This window comes from Aulostomus chinensis, chromosome 14 (assembly GCF_037954235.1).
Source record: "Aulostomus chinensis isolate RoL2024-O1b breed Wild chromosome 14, RoL_Achi_v1.0, whole genome shotgun sequence".
NCBI classification, from domain to species: domain Eukaryota; kingdom Metazoa; phylum Chordata; class Actinopteri; order Syngnathiformes; family Aulostomidae; genus Aulostomus; species Aulostomus chinensis.
In genome coordinates this window covers 22,300,949-22,320,648 of record NC_141333.1, presented here as the reverse complement: position 1 = coordinate 22,320,648, position 19,700 = coordinate 22,300,949, and the positions used below count along the sequence as shown (strand labels likewise).

The following is a 19,700-nucleotide window of genomic DNA, read 5'->3' as shown; positions in this document are numbered from 1 at the left end:
GTCCCAGCTCATCGCCAGGCTGCTGTTTCCTAGTTTGTGGTCCTGCTCTTGCAGGCGGTGCGTAACTCCTGCAACGCCTGAAGCCAGACTTTGGGGCTTGAGAAAGAAGAAATCAGGCGAATTTAATATTGCAAATAAAGGTTTTAACACATAAGGAATAAAATGAACATTTGAGCTGTTCAGTTCTTTGAGCTCAAAGCTAAAAACATGTCCCATTTGTTCACAAGTTCAAGAGGCCAGATGAGCGGCCGAGAGCTCGCTGTTCCTGTGATGATCCTCAGTGCTCAACTGTGTTTATTCAGCAGAAGAACTACGTCAGACTCCTTTTGCTGACTCATCAGAGATAAAAACATATTTTTCCAGCTCAGATGGGCACAACGGGTTGTGGGCCTCTGTCCACGCCACTCGCGGCCCACAGGGATCGGCTCCCTGTCACCGCAGCCCATTGTGTCTCTGTGTGGTGTCAGGAAGTTTGCCATTGAGCTGTGCTTCCTTCCTGTCCGGCCTGGATCTCCGCCACCACGTGGGGGTGATTGACACTCAGCCCTCAGAGCTGCGTTGTGCTGCTGCAGGATGCCTGCAGGATCACTCTTGCACCCGCTGCTGACGTCGGGGTCATCATGCCAAATCTTATCCCAGCTCCGTACAGGCTGTTCCTCTCCAGGCTTCGCCATCGTTCTGACTGAAAATACTTCATCTGCTACTTGTCAAAACAACCATGAATTTTCCACCAAGTGTGTTTGCTGATTCATGATGGAGCAGAGTCACAGAGTCAGGGCGCCGCTGCAAGCCTGATCTGGGTTTACAGCAGACAAGTTCATGCTGAGCCTGTCGATACACACACACACACACACACATCAATCTACTGGCAAATCAATTGTCAGATTACCTGGACTTCACGTGCCCGCTGGTACTGACTGGGATTGTTCTCTAAGTGAAAGAAGCTTCTAGTTATGTTCATCTCCTGACAGTTGTGTTCCTGTGGCAGAACCGTCCTTCACGTCCAGGCTGCAGGAGTGTGTGTGTGTGTGTGTGTGTGTGTGTGTGTGTGTGTGTGTGTGTGTGTGTGTGTGTGTGTTCAGTGACATTCCTCAGCTGTTGTGTTGTAGAACCTGTCTGGATGAAGGTGTGGCCGCCCCACTGCTGTCACACACCTTCCTCCGCTCTAGAAAGTGCTGGAAGTCGCTCTTTTTCAAGACTCTCATGTTCACTGCTGATTTTTATGAAGTTATCATTTCTACATGGTGCTGTAACTCCATCTAACTCTTGTATATCTATCTTATATGTTTTAGCTCGTGTCTCAGCTGTCTCATCTCTCTTTCTGCTGGATTGCTTTTTCTCATTGTAGCTTTGGCTCAGCTCGTCTTGTTTTAGGTCTTTATAATGTAATTTCTAAATGAATGTGTAACCACTCAAGTGCTGCTTCTGCTGTGAGACACACACACACACACACACACACACACACAATCAGTGTGGTGAATATTTGGCTACATTTGCTCCAGACTCTACTGCCATATCGTGTTCATTTGAGGTGACAGACCTTTGACCACCAAAATCCTCTCAGTTCATCCTCGAGTCCCAGTGGAGAACTTCCCTCCAGATGTTGCGAGGAAGACGTTATAATGGACGGACAGACACCCTGACGCAGCAGTGCATCAGACTGAAGCTGCGCCCTTCGTTTATGTGACCTGGCTCATCTGCAACTGACATGTCACTGGTTTTAGTGGTCCACCACGACACCAGCGCCCACCAGAACCAGCTGAGCTATTTACACCAGGATTGCCAGGATGTTTTCTGTAAATACTCATATTTCCCAGGCAGTACATCACACTGTCAGTGCTCACTCAATTGTTGTTGTGACACCAGCAGATGGACATTCTCGCTTGGTAAAGCTGCTTTCTGAAGCCACGTTCTAACGTGAAGCAGCGTTTCTGCTCGCTCCCTCCCTTCATGGGAGTTTGGTCCCTGGATTATTGGAGATTTATTCACTCCTCAAAAGCAGACATCTGCAAGTATTCTCTTGAAGCAGCAGGAGGAGGAAAGGAATACTTCTGCTTTTGATGTGGCTGTGGACGGTGCACTCTGAGAGGTCGCGGCTGCTGGCGAGAGTTGCAGCATGCTAGTTAGTGTTGTTCAATGACGTTTGACCACTGCAGAGACGTTTGAGGCAGCAGCAAACCTCCCCACGCTTCCCCCACGTAGGCACTGAAGCAGCCACTGCTAGCATGCTACATCTGTGATGCTGACACTCCAATCGGTACAATACAAACAGAGGCACTTTGCTTTCAAGACCAGGCAGACATTGCATTTCCTTCTGGAAATAATCTCTCTATCTCTCTCTCGCATGCACACGCACATGCACGCAAACCCAAGGCCTTCACTGTTGTTCCTGAAATAATCTCATCATCCGTCTTTCCGTGCTGACCTCGTGCACTCGCCACCTCCACAGCCCTGACCTTCACTGTCTCCCGTTGTTTTCCATCTCACTCCTCCGTGAAAGCTGGAGAATGAGGACAATGCAGGTCAAGCAGAAATAATCTCTCACAAGGCAAAATATGAAGCTCACGCCCTCTGAGCACCCCCTCCACCACCTCCACCACCACCACCACCACCACCACCAACCCACTGCTTATTAGACAAAGAGTATTAACAGCCCCCCCCACTCCACTTCCAAACACATGAAATGCTCAGTGCCCCTCCACAAAAATGTGCCACTAACCTGGTTTTGGAGGTTTCACTGTGCAGATTCACTACAAACTTGACTTTGACTGGAAAAAGCTGTTAGATAATCTGTTAATCTGTTGTTGTTGTTGCGGGAAGATTTTTTTCTCTCTCTGCTGGTTCGTCATCTGTCAGTCTTTCCATGCAGGGACTGAAATAGTCCAGAGAAACAAAGATCTGAGTTCAGCTGTCAACAGTCAGGCTGGTGTTGCTGTCTGTTGCAGGGCCTTTGGTATTTGGGCTGAATGCCGGTTTTGTCTTTGACTGGCAGGTTGTGTTTGGGGGACGAACGCTAGAGCTCGGCTCTCTGCTGATTCAGCGCTGAAGTGTAAAACTGCAGATACTGAGTGAGTGACCCGCTGGAGTGTTCCATCGAGGCCCTTTGATTAAAGGAAGAGTTGCAGTGCTGCTGAGATGTGAAGAGTGTCACACTTTCAAGTCTGTCTGCTAAATGTGGCGCTGTCATTGGCAGCTCAGAGACTGAGCTAAACGTGACCAAATCCACCTTCCAGCAGCTCCAAAGCTGGAACACAGGTTTGATTCCTCCAGAACCTGATGGATGGATGGAGGTCGGACTGTGTTTGGTGAACAGCAACTTCCTGGAAGCGCATTTCGATCAAATTTTGGGTTGTTTTTTGTTTTTTGTTTGGTGTGTTGAGCTGTTTCAGAATGAACAGCCACTGCTGTAATAATTCTGGGCCTTTTGTTCTTTCTGTCACAAAAAAAGCTTTTGTTCATATCTCCACCGCCATACATTCATTATCTTTTTATTCTAAATCAATCGGGGGATTTTTTGTTGCTTGATTGTGCAGCGTAATCCTAATCTGCTCCGCTCCCCCGCAGCCGCCGCAGCACCTTGTAATAGAGGAGCTGCTGCCGCTGCATGAATGCTTCTGCTGATCCTTCATACTGTTATTATCTTTTTTTTATTATTTTCTCCGGGTTTATTCTTTTACTGGGACCAATAACTTTATGAAGCGCTGTGACATCATCACATGCTCATACCTGCCGCCTGCGTGACGCTCATGTACCGAGTATTTGAATGTTGCTGCACGCCGCTGCGTTCTTAGCTTAGTTCAGGGGTCAGCCTGTTCCTTCAAGGCTGATATCAGTTCGTAATCAAGGAGGCTGACCACTGATATTTGGAAACCATTAACTGAAAATTTGGAAGTCGAGATTTGGAATTCCACAACGTGCCTGGAATGTTTAATTATGAGAAACCTTTAAAACATTATCTTGAAAGAAACAGGCGCTCCCGCAGCAGCTCCTGGCCTGATTGATGAAATATTTAATCAGCTGCCTGGACTCTAATGAAGTCAATGTGACCAGTAAAACTTGATTCGTTTTAACAAGTTCTGTTTGTACGGCACCGGCGTTACTCAGAGATGTCACAGCTGATATTATTGTCACGTCATTTTCACTGGCGTCACAATTGTGATGTGTTGCGCCGCTGCTCCTCTGTGTGTGTGGCTCAGTTCAAACCTCAGTGGACTCTGTTTATCCATCCGTCCGTCCATCACCCTCCATTCTCCCCAGCATCATTCAGGCGTCCCCCTGTGTCTGCTGTCTTCTCGTAGACGTGGCTCTGTTCCGTTCGTCTGATGTTGTACTGTACGCAGTCACAGCAGCTGCTTGTTTTTACTCAGCATGAATGTGAATCACAGTTTGAATATTTCCTGATGCGACTGCATTCATGCTGTCAGTTTCTCTTCAAGTGAATCATGATTTAATAACGTAATTGTGTCACGAAGTAGCATGAAATCTATGATTCAGTCTCAGCGAGGGGGTGATGAGTGCAACATTAAAAGCCACCTCAGAAGTGGCTGTGTGGATTTTATCTTCCTTATAAAAAGGATGTGAGAGCTTCACTGTCGTCAGATTTTTGTATTTATGGGTGAAGCTTTGATATTTCAAATGTCCTTAAACTCTGTAAACAGTGAGACTGAATATCATAAATGCTCGTGAGTTCTTCTCAGCGGTGTGAAAACAAAGTGTTCCCATGTTTTCTGAACTTGTGACCTCTTCTCCAGGTGACCGAGGTGTGCGGGGCAAAGCGTCAGGGGTACTTCGGTACAGCTCAGTTCTACGTGGCCCTGAAGCTGCTCGCGGCGTCCCAGGCTGGTCTGCCCATCCGCCTGGAGAGTGTGACGGCCAGTAAGTGTGCGGCTCAGAGAGGAGGCGTCTTAGAGAGCAAAAGGGGATCAGGAGATTATCTTTAACATGCCAGGATTGTGTCTAATCTGGATGAAAGGGGAGTCGCGTGGAACGGGCTAAGTGGGTTTACACTTGTTACTAGAACACACAATCAGTCACACCCTGGCCTCCAGAAAAATCTGTTTTCTTCAGAACATGTGATGGATTAATAGATTATTGAACAAAGTATGCGCTAAATTATAGGAGCCTCCTCACCAGAATAAATCCTGATTTATTTCCTGCAGTCGGGTCGTTGTTCAGGTCAAACAGTCGATCGGCAGCAGTGTTTTGGTGTCGTCCCTGCAGACCTACCTCTACCCAGATTTGTTGGGCTAACAAATGAGCCAGAGATGAGATACGCAGCAGTCCCCCCCAGCATGGATGCTGCCGGCTGGAGCCCTGCAGACAGGAGCACCTTCAGACACATGGACGCCAGTGCAGAGAAGAAGGTAAACGCTGGTTTCAACTGCTGCTGCTCGAAATGCGTCATTTAAATGAGCAGAACTTTAAAGAAAACAGGGAGCTCCAGTCTGCTCTGAACATCCTGGACGAGAGATTAAAGAGGACGTAACCCCTCGAGGTTCCAGCTAGACATCATCAGCTGAGAGCAAAACTCTGGCCTGAACTCGTGGTCACAATGCTCACTTCTCCTGACTTGTAACAAATGGCTGCGTCAGACCTTCAGTGCAGTTTTACAAATATGAAGTATTAAATATTCTCTCCCTGTCTTGAAGGAGCCTTGGTCACCACCACGCTCACCCTGCAGTTCACCACCTCGCTCTCCCCTGGCGTACAGAAGCTACCCGCTAGCCCGTCGGAACGGGGACTCTCAGATGGGTACGGCATGATTCACTCCAACCAACACTGAATTATACTGAACAACAGCTGTTTTCAAGTTCTACTGCTCAGGCAGGAGGATCACAAAGGCTGGTCTCAGGCCTGACGCTGTCAAGGCTCAACTCCTGATTTATTTGCATTTCTGGTTTTAGTCTCTAAGATTAAACTATTTTGTTCAATTACTTTTTAGCTCATTAAAGTGCAGCTCAGTGACTGACAACTGAAGAGCCTCTACATGGAAAGAGTTCAAAGAGGTGGACTGATCCAGCAGGTTGGAAAGTGAAGCCATCGTTGAAGTGCCCTAAAACTGCATTCCTTCTCATGGCCAGCAGGGAGCGACGCCACTCGTTCACGAGTTGCAAAGATCAGGTCTACCTGTATAGCAGCCTGCGGGAAAATTGTTACTTCAGTAAACATTTTCCAAATGAATTCAGGGTCCTGATCACTGGTTTCAGGTTTTCAGTTCAGCATGCCAGTCCAGTGGCCAGTGGTTCCCAAACTTGTTTAAGTCCTGAACCCTTTGAAACACCCCGCTGCCTGCTGTGTACCCCTCCACCTCCTCAGATGGTGCTAGTACCCTCAGTGGCTAGGCTAACTCTGCTAACATTAATGCTAGCTCTGTCAGACACAGTACTGGAAGCATCAGAGCAGATGGTCTCAACATTGGGGACGCGTTAGGTAAAATATCTCTCCCTCTGACTGGCTTGTGGAGCGACGTGGATCAGGGTCAGAGAGAATCAGAGGAGAAGAAAGAGCGAGTCTTTGAGGTTTATTTTTGATAAAGGACTTCAAGAGGTTGCTAGAGAGTTTTTTTGGTGAACTGGTGGGTACACATACCCCAGTTGGGAAACATGGTTGTACGACATGGCTACCAATTAGCTACCATGGCGACCTGGCAGTCAGTGCAGAGGGGTAGCATTGTGTTAGCATGGAACTCCACCCTCTGGTCACCACTCCTGGCTCCATAAATAACCAAGATGGTGCCACAGTGCCCGACTGGAGGCCTCAGAACGATGAACCACAAACCCAGTGGTGACGTCACTGTGGCTGCATCCACTCTCCCATGCAGCCTCTGAAGGCAACAGAACTGTTCGTGCACTTGTAAAACAGAATGGTTGTGATGTAAAAAATCTGCTTTTCCTGCATCGACGACACCTGCTGGGATGTCCGCCTCTCCTGAAGTCTTTCGTTTCTTGATCCTATTTTGAGCTCATGCAGTCGACTGGTAACCATCGCTTGTGTTGGCCTTTGACTCATCAGATATGCGTTTGTCCGTCTCGTCCTCCAGCTTATGACAGCAAACATTCCTCACGGCCACTTCAGGTGGAGCAGCACCCCTCACCCAGTCACTACGGGACCAAAGCCACAGCGGAGCACCCTTCCATGGCTCGGGTACCGTCAGACCCCTCTCAGCTTCACTTTCCTCTGAATAAATACAAACTATTGTGAACATTCCTCTTGATTATTGCGTGCATCTGCCCAGGCCTCCCCCGTGGAGAGGCTGGACCAGCAGGGTGCTGCCGACTACTCTGACGACGACCCCTGGAGGATCACCGAGGAACAGCTGGACTACTACACCAATCAGTTTAAAAGCCTGCAGCCTGACCTGGGGGCTCTCATCCTGGGTACCGGCACCACAGCTCCCTCCTTTTTATGCAGAAAAAAAACATAGAACTTTTATTTAAGTTCTTTCGACTTTTTTCAGGTGCTGCTGCAAAAAACTTCTTCACAAAATCCAAGCTCCCAATACCAGAGCTGTCCCACATTTGGTGAGTGAGGTGTTTCCTCTGTTTCTCAGCCTCAGCGTTTCTCAGTTTGTTTGTTTTTGTGACGGAGTGTGTGGGACTGAATTAGAACACAAAGATTTGATTAGAAAATATGAACAATGGACCTATGATCTCTACCGATATATTGATTCAGTGACCACCAGTCACAACATAATAAGTGCACCTTTATTTTGAAATTCCCTACATACTTTTCTGCATCTCTCTAGTCAGCTTTATTTTATTCTTCCTGCATAAGTTAATTTTTGTCAGTTGAGGAGTCAATCGTGAAGCAGCCTTCTTCTTGTGAGTTGGTGATATAGAAGTCATTATTTGGTGTAAGTCTACTTTCATCTGGATCAAAGAATCAAAGTCTCATGTCACTGTGATCAAAACCACTCTTCCATTCAGAGAACCGATGTCATGATGAAACTGGCCACTTACACTCTTATGGATAAACTTACCATGAAATAATCGCTTGACTTTTTCTAAAGGTATCTTTTTTTGCCATTAATTCATTCTACTCCCCTGTTGTTATGGTAACTATGATGCTACGGTTACAGTCCTCCTAGCGTAGCTTAGCTTAGCTTAGTTCAGAGACTGATGACAGGGAGAAGGGCTTGCTCTGCTCAGTCTGAACATACGTCATCACACATGTTGTATCATGACTCAACATGTCAGAGAGGAACCTGTGCAGGTGGTAGATGTGGACTAACAACAAGGTTGAACTGTTTCTGTAGTTTCTGTAACCCCTGAACTGAAAGTGCTCCGGTGACGGTAGACGATCATCTTGACTCCATCTACTCTTTTAAGGGAGTTGAGTGACGTGGACAGAGACGGAGCTCTCACCTTCTCCGAGTTCTGCACAGCCTTTCACTTGATTGTGGCACGTAAGAATGGTTACCCTCTGCCAGAGAGCCTCCCTCCAACCCTGCAGCCAGGCCTCGTCCAGCAGGACGACCACGTACCTGGCGCCTCCCAGGTAAGACAGGCAGCCTGAATGTGCCCACGCTGGACTAACTTGTGCTTGGTCCAACGTCTGAATTGAACTCTTTTAAACTGTGCTTTTTTTTGCAGAGTGCAGAGCCTCTTATTGTCTTTGAGGAGGCAGAGATGAGGCCCAGTCAGATGGTAAAACGAATCCCCACACGCATCAGAGGGGGAATTTTTTAAGCATGTAGTTCTCCTGAGGTGCCTGCAGGGGGCACTAACAAACCTACAATGACCCTCAGTTCATCCTCAACATGCCTCTGACATGCAGAGAACTCTTGACATCGACAGTTTGTGCTGGCAGTGATGCAACAGTGGTGTTTTTTAACCTGTTTTCTAGGATCCCAGTGTTATAGAGCGACTGCAGCCAAGCCTGGTGGTGAGCAAACAAGACGTGAGAGACGAATCGCGAAGCAAAGGTGACGGAGGAGATTTGTGGTTTTTCAGATTCATTGGACTTAAAGATAGAATGAACAGTCAGCTACAGGACCACTTTGGTTTTTCCTTTAACGTGGTTACCTCCTTTTCTCCTGGAGTATTCTTTTACATGAGCACTGTGATACTAGTACTACAGCATCTTTGGACGTGCAGGCACTTGACCATCCGTCTCCTCCACTCTGTAGAATCTACTCTGAAGAGGGTGCCGACGTCGCAGGAGGAACGACCTTTACATCTCGCCGCTTTCCCTGTGAGACCAGGTGATACTGAAACTCACTTCCTCACTGCTTTGTCCTGTGAACACCGTGTAACTGAAGAGTACCAACTCAGATGAGCTTCATCCTGATGGAGGCCAAATATGTCTAGTGCTCAAACACAGTCATGATGTGTGGTTCCCAAGGGAAGTGGTTAACAGCAACTCAAGTTGTCGCTGTCACGCTCTCCCTCACAGAGCTGCCTCAGGAACTCGACGCCCAGACCAGGACGAAAACTAGGCCCAGGTGAAAATCAACAAAGAAACCAACTGAACAGCATCTCACTGCTGAGCTGCTCTTCATAATATATTCTTTGTTTTCCACCGACGTGACCTCACCTGCAGATCCTACTCCAGCACTTCCATCGATGACGCCATAAAGAAGGCAGAGGAACCGCCCACCCCTCCACCTCGACCCCAGAAATCCCACTCCAGAGCATCCTCGCTGGACCTGAACAAGCTGTTCCAGCAGGGCGCTCCGGGTACGGTCCTCCTGGTCTTCACTCTCACTATATTAGTTTACCAGTCCAGGCAGTGGAAGTACCAACGGCCTGGAGCTGTGGTGCATTTTACAACCAGCGTATTGTGAGTGTGGTAGTTCCCCTTTCACCAGGGAACAAAAGAGGAAATAGAGATTGTGAGTTTTGCTCAGAATGAAAGGTGAGACGCTGAATAGCTGTGCTGTTTGTGATTATGAGTGGTTTATTTGTTTTTAATGTGTGAAATACGACTAAAAAGAAATATCTGCTTTTTCTCATGGCTTTGTTTAAAATTTGAGGATTTCAGGGGTGAAGAGTGGATGGTTGCCACCGCCCCCAGCCCTCCCCCCTCGGCCCTCAACCTCCCAGGTAGGCCCGCTCTAAACTAGACACATCAGCAGTCTGGTATCAAGTGAATGCAGCATTTCCAACTCTGTCGTGGTCCAGTAAAGTAGCGATAAAATCAAGCTTTGTTTAATCCCCATCTCTCCTGTCAGGTTCCCCATTTCATCAAAGGTTCAGAAAACCCTCCTCAGAATAAAGTGCAGCAGCCCAACTTTGCAGACTTCAGCCACTTTAGAGAAGAGGTGAGCACCAAATCTGCTTTACTTCTCAATTATTGATTTATTCACGCCTGCTTGAAGCTTATACATGCAGCGAGCGGCAAAGGGATCCCTGCAAAAGGAGATTGTTGTCCTCATTCCATCCCAGATATTGCACCATAAATATGAGCCTCTATTTCAAGATGCAAAAGACCTGAAAGGTTCATCCAGCAGCAGACACCAAGGCCGGCCTGCCTGTGTGGGACCGCACGCAAGCCAACATGTCAAAGATTTATTTATGGCTGAAGTGACATGTTGAGCATTTAGTCAGAGCTCTTTACAATCTCCCCCTTGATCTATTCTGACACTTTGTATTCTCTCAGTTTGGTGTATGCAGTCACGCCACACGACAGTCCAGAGCAGGTTTGACTATTTCTGAACACTAAATGATGATGTGTTTGAAGGAATGCAGATAGAGACTGGTGGAGACCCGTCTTGTCTGTGTGCTGCATTAAAGAGCTGAGACCTGCAGAGACCAGCTGGATGCTAGTTAGCATAGCGCATTGAATGATAGTGGATGGTAAGTGTTAGCATGCCCCCATTGAAAGGTCTTACAGTAAATACACTTCTCTGGTGAACAGTCTCTTTCTGCGTGAATGTAACTAGGAATGTGTGTAACATTTCATATGAAATCATTTCAGATTAAAACTAAATCTCATTTTAGAATAACGTAGGCGGAACTACTTTCCTGACATGCTGGGCGTAGTGATCTCATGCAGCACCTCACCTAGAAGAGTGATTGCTGCTAACAATCGCAGCCGACTTTATGAAAGAGGATGAGGAGGTGACAGCTGCCTCTCGCCTGAAGGCTGCTGGGATAGGCTCCACCCCCCTGCGACCCTTAATATGACAAACGGTAGAAAATGGATGGATGAGGAGGTTTACTTCTAAATAAACCAAGATCCTGATCCGGAGCTATCTGACGACTTTTGAAAACACGCTAACACTTCCCATTCACTACCATTCATTGTGCTAAGCTAACTTGCAGCTGGTTGCTCCCTGATGCAGCACAGAGGAGAGAAGGGTGTTTATCTTCCTTGGTGACTCAGGGGACGATGGACAGCAAAGCGTGCTCCTTTAACTAACTTGAACCAAAATGATGAAGTCTTGAAATTCTTCTTTTGATTTAGATTCTGTTCTCAGGCAGTCTCTCTGTGGAGCTACACCTCCACTCATTCAGGAAGTGCTCTTCCTTCTCTCTTAAAAGGAATGTGAATTATTGAGCACAAACACTTCCTCTTCTTCCTGACAGCTACCTCGTTTAGGTGTTGCTCTTCAGTACAGATATTCTCGTATCCCGTGTGTCAGTTTGTCGCCTCCTTGCTTTACGTCCAGTCCGATGTGTTTCTGTTGCACGTTTAAAACGTCACAAGCTGAAACAAGCACCTCACAAATGTGTTCCAGACTTAAAGACAAGTTTATACCTGAGAAAACTTCCAAATCACACCACTGCATGAAAATGTTTTCACTGCCCCAAAAGGGGGAATAAAGACAAACATACATTTTAAAGAGCGCTTGTTGAGGTCAGCCTGACGTCACTCACCCCTGCAGCATCCTCATCGTCATCGAAGGCCTCAGGATTAGAACCAGCAGGCTGCACGGCCCCTGATGTGGTAACAGTCAGCGTGTATATTTTTAACTTAGTAAGACAAACAGAAACTCAAACCAGCTCCGACTCCTCAGAGACGTGAGTCGAAAGGCTGTTAAAATAGTTGCCTAACACTACATATGTCATTCTTCAGCTAAGGCAGATTATCTGATCTCAGGTCTGTGAATAAGGCTCCTGGGAGCAGTTGGCTTCCTGCCCTCGTTAGGAAGGTTACACTCTCACCTGCGTCCGTTTGTTCTCCGTCTGTAAGCATGAGGCAGATCCCTTTAACCCTGGGTTCTCGACCACTGGGTCCGAGCACAGGCCTTGAATGACCAACGATTTGACGTCGGGAAGCCCTCTAGTGGGCCGCAAAGTAACTTCATGTTGAAGCTCCCTATTCCTTATGAAATCAGTTATTTAATCAAGTAGAATATAAGGGTGGAATATGGTGGGAAGTACATTCAAACCATGTAAAGTTTTCAAATATTGAATTATTGTTTGTATGAAAATCATTTTAAGAAGTTCGGTTTGACAAGCTGACTGGTAACACTGGTGAACAACGGAAAAGAAACACCTAGGAAATGTTTTCAGAACCAGTTTATTTTTGTTGTACTGATTGGATTCCAGGGCGATACAAAGATGATGAGGTAGACGAGGAGGAGAACTCCTGCTGTAACTGCATGAGAAACTACCTGTCATGGGAGGAGGCAGTGGTCTGCTCTTTCTCAAAGTTCATCTTACAGCAGGATTACACAAAAAATAGTAGTTATTATTCGTGAAATCTGGTGGAGGACAAAAGGAGGGAAACTTCCGAAATTTGTTTTTATGTGTCTTTCTAATTCTTTGAATGCAAGAAACCAAGTAAACGCAATCTTTTTCCTGCTGTGCAAAGCTTCAGTTTTCTGTACTTCAAAAAACCAAGCATCACTTTTGACTTCATTCTTTCATATCAAGTCATTATAGTGGACCAATCCCAAGCCCCACCCCTTTTCTTGATCCTCCAATCATAACTGCCGCATCCCTCAGACATCATTTGTGATTGGATCAAGAGGTTGTAATTAGTCAGGACTTATTTGATTTCACTCTTAATTTCTCTTGACTTAACCTCACCTTGACCTTAACCTCTTGACTCAACTTGATGTAACTACACTGTAATTCATCTCCCCTCTGGTGAGAGCTGAACAAAAGGACTTAAACATTTACTAACCATTAGTTAATGCTCCATCTCACTCTTACTGTAAAGTAAGGAACTTTTATAACCTGTTGATATCAACACTGAGGTTAGTGCACGGTTAACTAAGCATTAATTAACTGGGTTTTTTTTAAACAGTTTTACCAAAGAGCGTTCGGAGCAGGAAATACGTTCACCGTCTTTGTGTGTGTTCTCCAAGTGCAGCACATTGACATACGCGTACCTGTCAGTCACGCTTCCCTCCTCAGCTCCTCCAGAGACAGCAGGTGTCGATCCAGCACACAAGACGGCACATTCGCTGGCCGCATTCAAGCACAATTACATGATACATCATGGTTAGATTTCCTCTGGTCACTGCTTTGAGAGACCAGAGCAGCTGTGACACTCATGGCACTTCTCCAGCCTTCACATCGCTGCGTATCTGACCACACGTGCTGCTGGAGGAGCTGCTGCGGTTGACAGCTACACCACCTTCAGACGTTTCCATCCTCTAGTTGGCTTTCATACCCAGAGCTGCTGTGAATCACGGCTCAGTCCTGTAAGTCAGCAAAAAATAGATTTTGTTTCTTGAGTGCAATTTACGGCTGCAGCATTAGCCTGTTTAAATCATCAGTAAAGCTGAGGCATTTAAACTGACGCCACAACGGAGACAGAAGTGAGCGGCTCAAGTTCGCTACATCCAGCAGTAACAGATGGGAAATGATGCAGAGCAGAAAACATACTGGAGGAAATGCCTTCACCCGTTTTTCAGCCTCGCTATGTGCTGAAAGTGGTAAACTGACCTTCATGTGTTGAACCGCTGCAGAATGAAAGCAGGTGCTGACATGTTGTTCATGAAGTTGAGGAGAGTAGTGTCCGTCATGGCTGTAGCTACAGCCAGGATGGTGGTCCAGGCTGGGGGAGCACGGATTTATCCGCAGTCAGAGCCCACACGTTTCACAGCTGCCACGCAAGCATCATTCCACCTGACTGTGACATCAAGGTGTGGCAGTGACTGTGCCGACGCTGAAGTGAGCTGGAGGACGTCAGCTGGAGAGCTCATGTCATTCACTCTGTCTTGCAGGAAGAGAGCGGTGTGAAAGCTGAGGAGCAGAGTCCGCGTTCTAGATACGGTCAAAGTACTGAAGACTTGACCAACACTTCCAAGCAGGTGTGAACCACACACACACACACACACACACACACACACACACACACACGCTTGATGCCTCTCCTGAGTGGATCCCTCTCTTCACTTCCCAGGACACACTTGGAGGCTCTCACAGCCAGGCTCCTCAGAAGCCTGTCCGCAGGAAATACCACCCCGACAGCCAGAGCCTGGAGACCACACCTCCTCCTGCCATGCCGTTTCCTCCCTCCGCCAAACCCTCTCAGAAGTCAGTCAAATATTTGACTCTTGTCCTACAACACAAACATTGAACTACAAACTACCCACCAAGAGTAGTTGTGGTAGATTAGCCGGTGAGGAACATGATGTGTGTGTCAGGTAAAAGTGGTCACCGCAGCGATGAAGCCGCAGGGATCCGCCTCCCCAGGAAGGACATGTTTCCTGTTGTGTTTGTTTGGAAGCAGAATCGTGCAAAAACTATGCAGCCCATTCTCACCAAACTTGGCCAGGCAGGAAATGTCAGCTGAGAAGAATCCATCTCATTTTGGGACAGATTAGTGGCAGCACCGCCTGGTGGCAGGAAGACTGAAGTATAAACTGATTGGATCTTGGTAGTTGAAGGTCACTCTGACACATAACACAAGAATTCCCATTGATTACATCAAAGTTGTGACAAAATTTCACTCTAATGCATGAAATCAAATGATGACCTGTTCTAAGAGTCGATGTGACGTCATAGTACCATCTGCAGTAAATCAGGAGTTCCGTTTCACTGATACTTTTGTGGAGGATACTTGTTATTAAAGTCTGATCTGCATCTGTGACTGACCTTCGGGTCGTCACAGGTTCCTAGTGGCCGTAAAGGCCGAGGAGAGCGAACGGTGACGGTCAAGAATCCAGAAAGATGCTAATGTTTGCCAGCCTGAACACCATGCATGACAGTTCTGTGTTTACTGCTTGATGTGGAGCAAAAACAACTTCATGCAGGTTTAGGAACTTCTTCTCTGAGTTGATTGTTTACTCCAGAAACCCATTTAGGCATTAAGGGACTTCCTAACCCCCATAATGACTCCAGCATGTGTGCTCCTCCTCCTGACCAGACCAGTAGCAGTGACGCTCAGTAATGGCTGGTGATTGATAAAAAGCTCCAACACTTCATCTGTTTGGTTTTACTGTAGCAACTCATTGTTTTGGAGTTTATTCTTTTAAGTCAGAGTATAATCCTGTCTCCAAACACTGCCTAAACCCTCAACAGGATACCAACAAACAGAGATTGCTGAGGAATTAGATATACCATGATACATTCCAGTGTTCTGTTCAGGGTAAATTATGGCGGAAACCTGATTAAAGTGGATCAAATTCTCTTTCAGGCTGCTGTCCAGACAGAAGAGGGAGATCCAGATGGCGATCCGCAAAAACAAAGAGACGAACGCAGTGCTAACACGCCTCAACAGTGAGCTCCAACAGCAACTAAAGGTCAGCCCCACTTCTACTTCAACTCAAAGCAGTTTGTGGAATGTGTAGTCATGCACACGTTATTCTTCTGATGTGGCGTGTGTCCATGTATGTGGCCGCGTGTGGACCGCGTCAGCGGCTGGCCGCATACTTGATGTACACAGTGTAGAGTCCAGCTACATTTTCTTGCTCTGATAAACCTCCGTTTTGGTAGAAGAACCATCACATTGTAAACACCTCAAATGAAGAGCCCCGCCCCCTTCCAGAGAGGTTAAAGCAGTACATTAAAATGAGCCAATGAGATCAGGACACAAACCTGATCCCGAGTTGTTCTTTCAAAAGTGGACGGCCTCAGTTGTGCTTGTGTTCAACTGACCAATGAGACTGCCAGTCTCTCTAATGTGTGTTCATAAAGCCGGTAGGAGTGTTGGAGGGCCACTCGTGGATTTTTCCATCAGTTGTATCACTGGGTTTATGATTAACATGAATGCAAAATTTAGTCATAGCTGCAGGTCGGACCTGTGACAGATGTTTTCCGTGTACAGTTTGACTAGATTCAGGAAGACGGACAGGAGACTGCAGACATAATCACTGTTTGAGAGTGCAGCCTCTGCTGTTACGCCTTTGGCATCTGTGTAAAAGTACACATGGAGGACTGAGCGCTCCGCCTCTGGTATCTACTAGCAGTTGAGGTCACAGTGAAGAGTCCCGGCCTGTGTAGCAGGGACAGCCAGAGTTTCAGGCAAGGATGCAGGAATTCCAACACTAGAGCAGCATTATGCCCGCTACAGCCTTACTTTGCCCAAAGTGCCCTTTGTCTTTCAAGTACTCTCAAAGAGGTGAGTTCACAAAGATGTTTATTCCTGTTTCATTACTTCTCTGTGAGTCCAGAATGCAGGAAGAGCCAGCCATGGATGTTTAGCTCGAGGCTAATGGAGACTGCCGGCGGTAAAATTGGCTGTTAAAATACCTCAAAGATGTTTCGGAGGTCTCAGGGGAAACAAGGGAGGCAACATGCCGTTGTTACCTAGCATGAAAACTGTTTATTCCAGTTTACCTATTTTAAAATGGCACAACCACAACACAGAGGCAGGAAACTCAGGGCAGGTTGGCGGGTGACGACGCACCGTAGAAACAACACAATAATCATTACCCGTCTGTCTTTGTGCCTGACAAAATAAATGAGCTCGTTCTGGCAACTCTGTCTTGCTGCTGAGATGAACACAAAACCACACTGCTGCCACCCGTGAGTGATATTAATACAGGATTTTCCTGCATGTATGTAAAATGTCAAAATGAGATACAGGCGCCAACCTCCCCGGGCAACACGTAGTTCACAGCGAGCTACGAGTGGACGGTGACGCGTGGAGCAGGTTCTAGAGGCACAAGGGCCGACTGCTCATGAGGAAGCACAGGCAGCCACTGGCATCAGGGCCACAGCTGCTTTTACCAGCAGGAACTAACCAACGCAGGGCACTGAGACATAGTCTGCTGAGGAGAAGTAGGTCCAGGGAAGACATAGTGGCATGGAGGGAAAACAAGGAAGCAATGACGAGAGGGATCATCCAGGAGCAACCAACAGCAATACAAAACATCCGGTTGTTCCAGGATTGTAACGATATCAGTTATTGGTTTTGAAGATAGAAGGTAATTAGTGAAGATAGTACGATTGCTAATATGACACGCTACTTCCAGATGTGTGCTGTCTGTTCTCCTCTCCAGCCTTAGAGTGTGAGAGTTCTCATGTTAGCACTGCTGCTAAAGTTCTCGATTGGGTGCCAGCCGCTGACTCCTACACATCGTCAACTGAGTGCAACACAAAATGCTCCTCCTCCTCCTCCTCCTCGTCTTCTGCCCACTCTGGACTGTCTGCTTGCCCACCCTCGCCCCCCTCGTTGAACTAGCAGCCTGGATTTTAGCTGTTTGCTTTGGGGATCTGCCCGCAGCTCACGCTCTCACATTTGGAACACATGCTGCATGCTTGTCATTCTCCACGTAAATGATCCAGCAGCAAAACCCTCACGCTCCACGCAGCGCTGTCACGGCTTTAGCTCAACTGAGACTGACATTTTAAAAAGAGAGGAGATCCACCAGAAAAAAGCCTATTTGAGGCCATTCTTCTGTATCATGTTAGCTGTCCGAATTTCAGGCTTTAAGCTTTGCCGTTACATTCATCTCATTTGTAAGAGGTCATCCAGGATCTCTGAGTTTGCTCATTCCTCAAGTCATCCGAGGAATTTTGCAGAGAAAGGCATATGTGTCTTTATATAGACTCCAGCCTGGCTGAAATACCAATCAGCCACTGGCATCTACAACTGTCCTCCAAAAAGAGCCTGAGCCTGTCAGGCATCCAGCCCCAGCAGGGTGTGTGAGGGGCGAAGCCCGCTGAATGAAGATGATGAAATGAGCTGAGACCCACAGAGACCAGCTGACCGCTAGTTAGCTTAGCACAATGAATGGTTGGGAAGAAGTACCAGCACACCTCCATCAAAAGTCATGAGATACGGCGATTGGTTGGTGCGGTTGCTCTTGTAGTCATCAACGATGTTTCGTTTTTTTGCCTTTGATGAGCTGTGCAAAGTCACGACATCCAAGCAAAGAGTTCCACTCGCGTCCTTCGGAGATCTTAGTTGACATTATTCACAATTCCAGTTCAATTCATTCAAACAATGACTCTTCTGGTCTCCAAAAGGTCGGGGTGTCTCTTAGCTTCCACCTCTGAATCTTTATTCGTGGCACATTGTTATTGTTGGGCTGAACATGCACTAGTCAGAATATAATCTGTTCATTTTTGTCCCGCCACCAGCAAAACTCTCTCATTCTGTCTGAAATGTTCTCGTTACGTGGTAAATGTGGGGGCTGCCAGCAAGGTTTTAATCCTGTTCTGGACCTCCGCGACCATGGCAGACTAAACAAACTACATAGTGCCTGGGGTGTGTTTCTTGGTCAGAGTGCAGCAACCAGGGGTCATGTGTTCTCATTGGCTGCAGGTGGTTCACCAGGAGAGGGTCACCTTGGAGTCCCAGCTGGATCTGCTGCGGCCTCTGGCCTCGACGTGACTGGGCCTGGGCAGCGCCGCGCTCCCAGGGCTTCACCGCAACAACTGTTCTTCACTGAATGTGTGGGGTGAATGAAGGATCCATGGAAAAAGGGCTGATGATGGAAGGAACGAAGCATTGTAGACTAAACATGTAGCGATGTGATTCTTCTTTATGAAGTTCTACACTTCTGTGTTTCTCTTTTGATTTTAATATTTTGCAGGATGCTTTTTTAATGTTGTATAATATCCACGTATAGAAATGACCGAGTTTTTCTTGAGTTGTTCTGCTCTCGTGTATTGGCTCACATCCACAAATTTATGTTCTGCATCAACGAACACAATTTAAGTAGCCTTCGTTTTCATACACTGGATCCTTTGTATCGAGACATGGTTTGAAGTAAGTGATGGTGCTACAGATTATTTTTGAATCTGATTCCGTTTTGCACTTCAAATTTAAAAAGCACATTTGCAAGATTGTACTTAAATGTTTGCGAAGCTGCTTTTTCCAGCCAGCACACCAGGTTTAGGTTTTCTGTTGACCCTGGCTGCTCCACACAGAGGACCGCTGACAGTGGATTTGTGAGGCGTGTACCTTTTTTACTTGAAATTTTCTCCATCTTTACTTTAAATGTCTGTTGATTTTTCTTTTAAAGCAAAGTCCCCACCAGTTTTTTTTTTATCTTGCAAAAAGTCGTTTCTACAGTCTCAACATCCAAAGTTGTCCAAAAAAAATAAAACCAAACCAGCATCAAAGGTAAAAACCCAGCACAATGTTCCTCCTCGGATTTGCTAGAGAGATGTCTGGACTAGCAGATGTGTTCGATTCCATCTATGCAGAGACTCTGTTGCTTTACTCTCTGGTTTTCTTCTCATCCTGATTGTAAATTCTGAGAACTGTGGGAAAGACGGCATGTTTGATACTGCATGTTTTGTGAAAGTGACGTGAGCATTGGACTATGAATGACGTCTAAATGGTGCACAACTGAGCTCTGGGCTGATGACAAGAATGAAACTAATAAATGGAGTTGTCTATTTTTA

The 19,700-nt window shown here is 46.7% G+C and overlaps 2 protein-coding genes across 4 annotated transcripts in view; one reads left to right on the top strand and one right to left on the bottom strand.

The window, feature by feature from the left end:
* Positions 1-2,775, bottom strand: part of cltrn (collectrin, amino acid transport regulator) — a 13,668-nt gene extending 10,893 nt beyond the window's left edge. The window contains exons 1-2 of one of the 2 annotated variants that reach the window (XM_086224527.1): positions 2,720-2,775; positions 2,426-2,500 (exon numbers count right to left, since the gene is read on the bottom strand). The gene's annotated coding sequence lies outside the window, so the exon portion shown is untranslated. Of the gene's footprint in view, positions 1-889; positions 1,009-2,425; positions 2,501-2,719 lie in introns of those variants that run through there. The other variant, XM_086224526.1, reaches the window with a different exon arrangement.
* reps2 (RALBP1 associated Eps domain containing 2) overlaps positions 1-19,700 on the top strand; it is a 22,982-nt gene extending 3,282 nt beyond the window's left edge. Inside the window, exons 1-19 of one of the 2 annotated variants that reach the window (XM_086224524.1) lie at positions 2,935-3,068; positions 4,752-4,875; positions 5,221-5,363; positions 5,649-5,751; positions 7,040-7,143; positions 7,235-7,376; positions 7,457-7,520; positions 8,328-8,496; positions 8,592-8,645; positions 8,845-8,923; positions 9,128-9,202; positions 9,394-9,442; positions 9,541-9,677; positions 9,982-10,043; positions 10,172-10,261; positions 14,123-14,209; positions 14,302-14,435; positions 15,538-15,643; positions 18,613-19,700. In XM_086224524.1, the coding sequence (XP_086080650.1) occupies positions 5,265-5,363; positions 5,649-5,751; positions 7,040-7,143; positions 7,235-7,376; positions 7,457-7,520; positions 8,328-8,496; positions 8,592-8,645; positions 8,845-8,923; positions 9,128-9,202; positions 9,394-9,442; positions 9,541-9,677; positions 9,982-10,043; positions 10,172-10,261; positions 14,123-14,209; positions 14,302-14,435; positions 15,538-15,643; positions 18,613-18,681 (1,623 nt within the window). In that variant the 5' untranslated portion in view covers positions 2,935-3,068; positions 4,752-4,875; positions 5,221-5,264 and the 3' untranslated portion in view covers positions 18,682-19,700. Of the gene's footprint in view, positions 1-2,934; positions 3,069-4,751; positions 4,876-5,220; positions 5,364-5,648; positions 5,752-7,039; positions 7,144-7,234; positions 7,377-7,456; positions 7,521-8,327; positions 8,497-8,591; positions 8,646-8,844; positions 8,924-9,127; positions 9,203-9,393; positions 9,443-9,540; positions 9,678-9,981; positions 10,044-10,171; positions 10,262-14,122; positions 14,210-14,301; positions 14,436-15,537; positions 15,644-18,612 lie in introns of those variants that run through there. The other variant, XM_086224523.1, reaches the window with a different exon arrangement.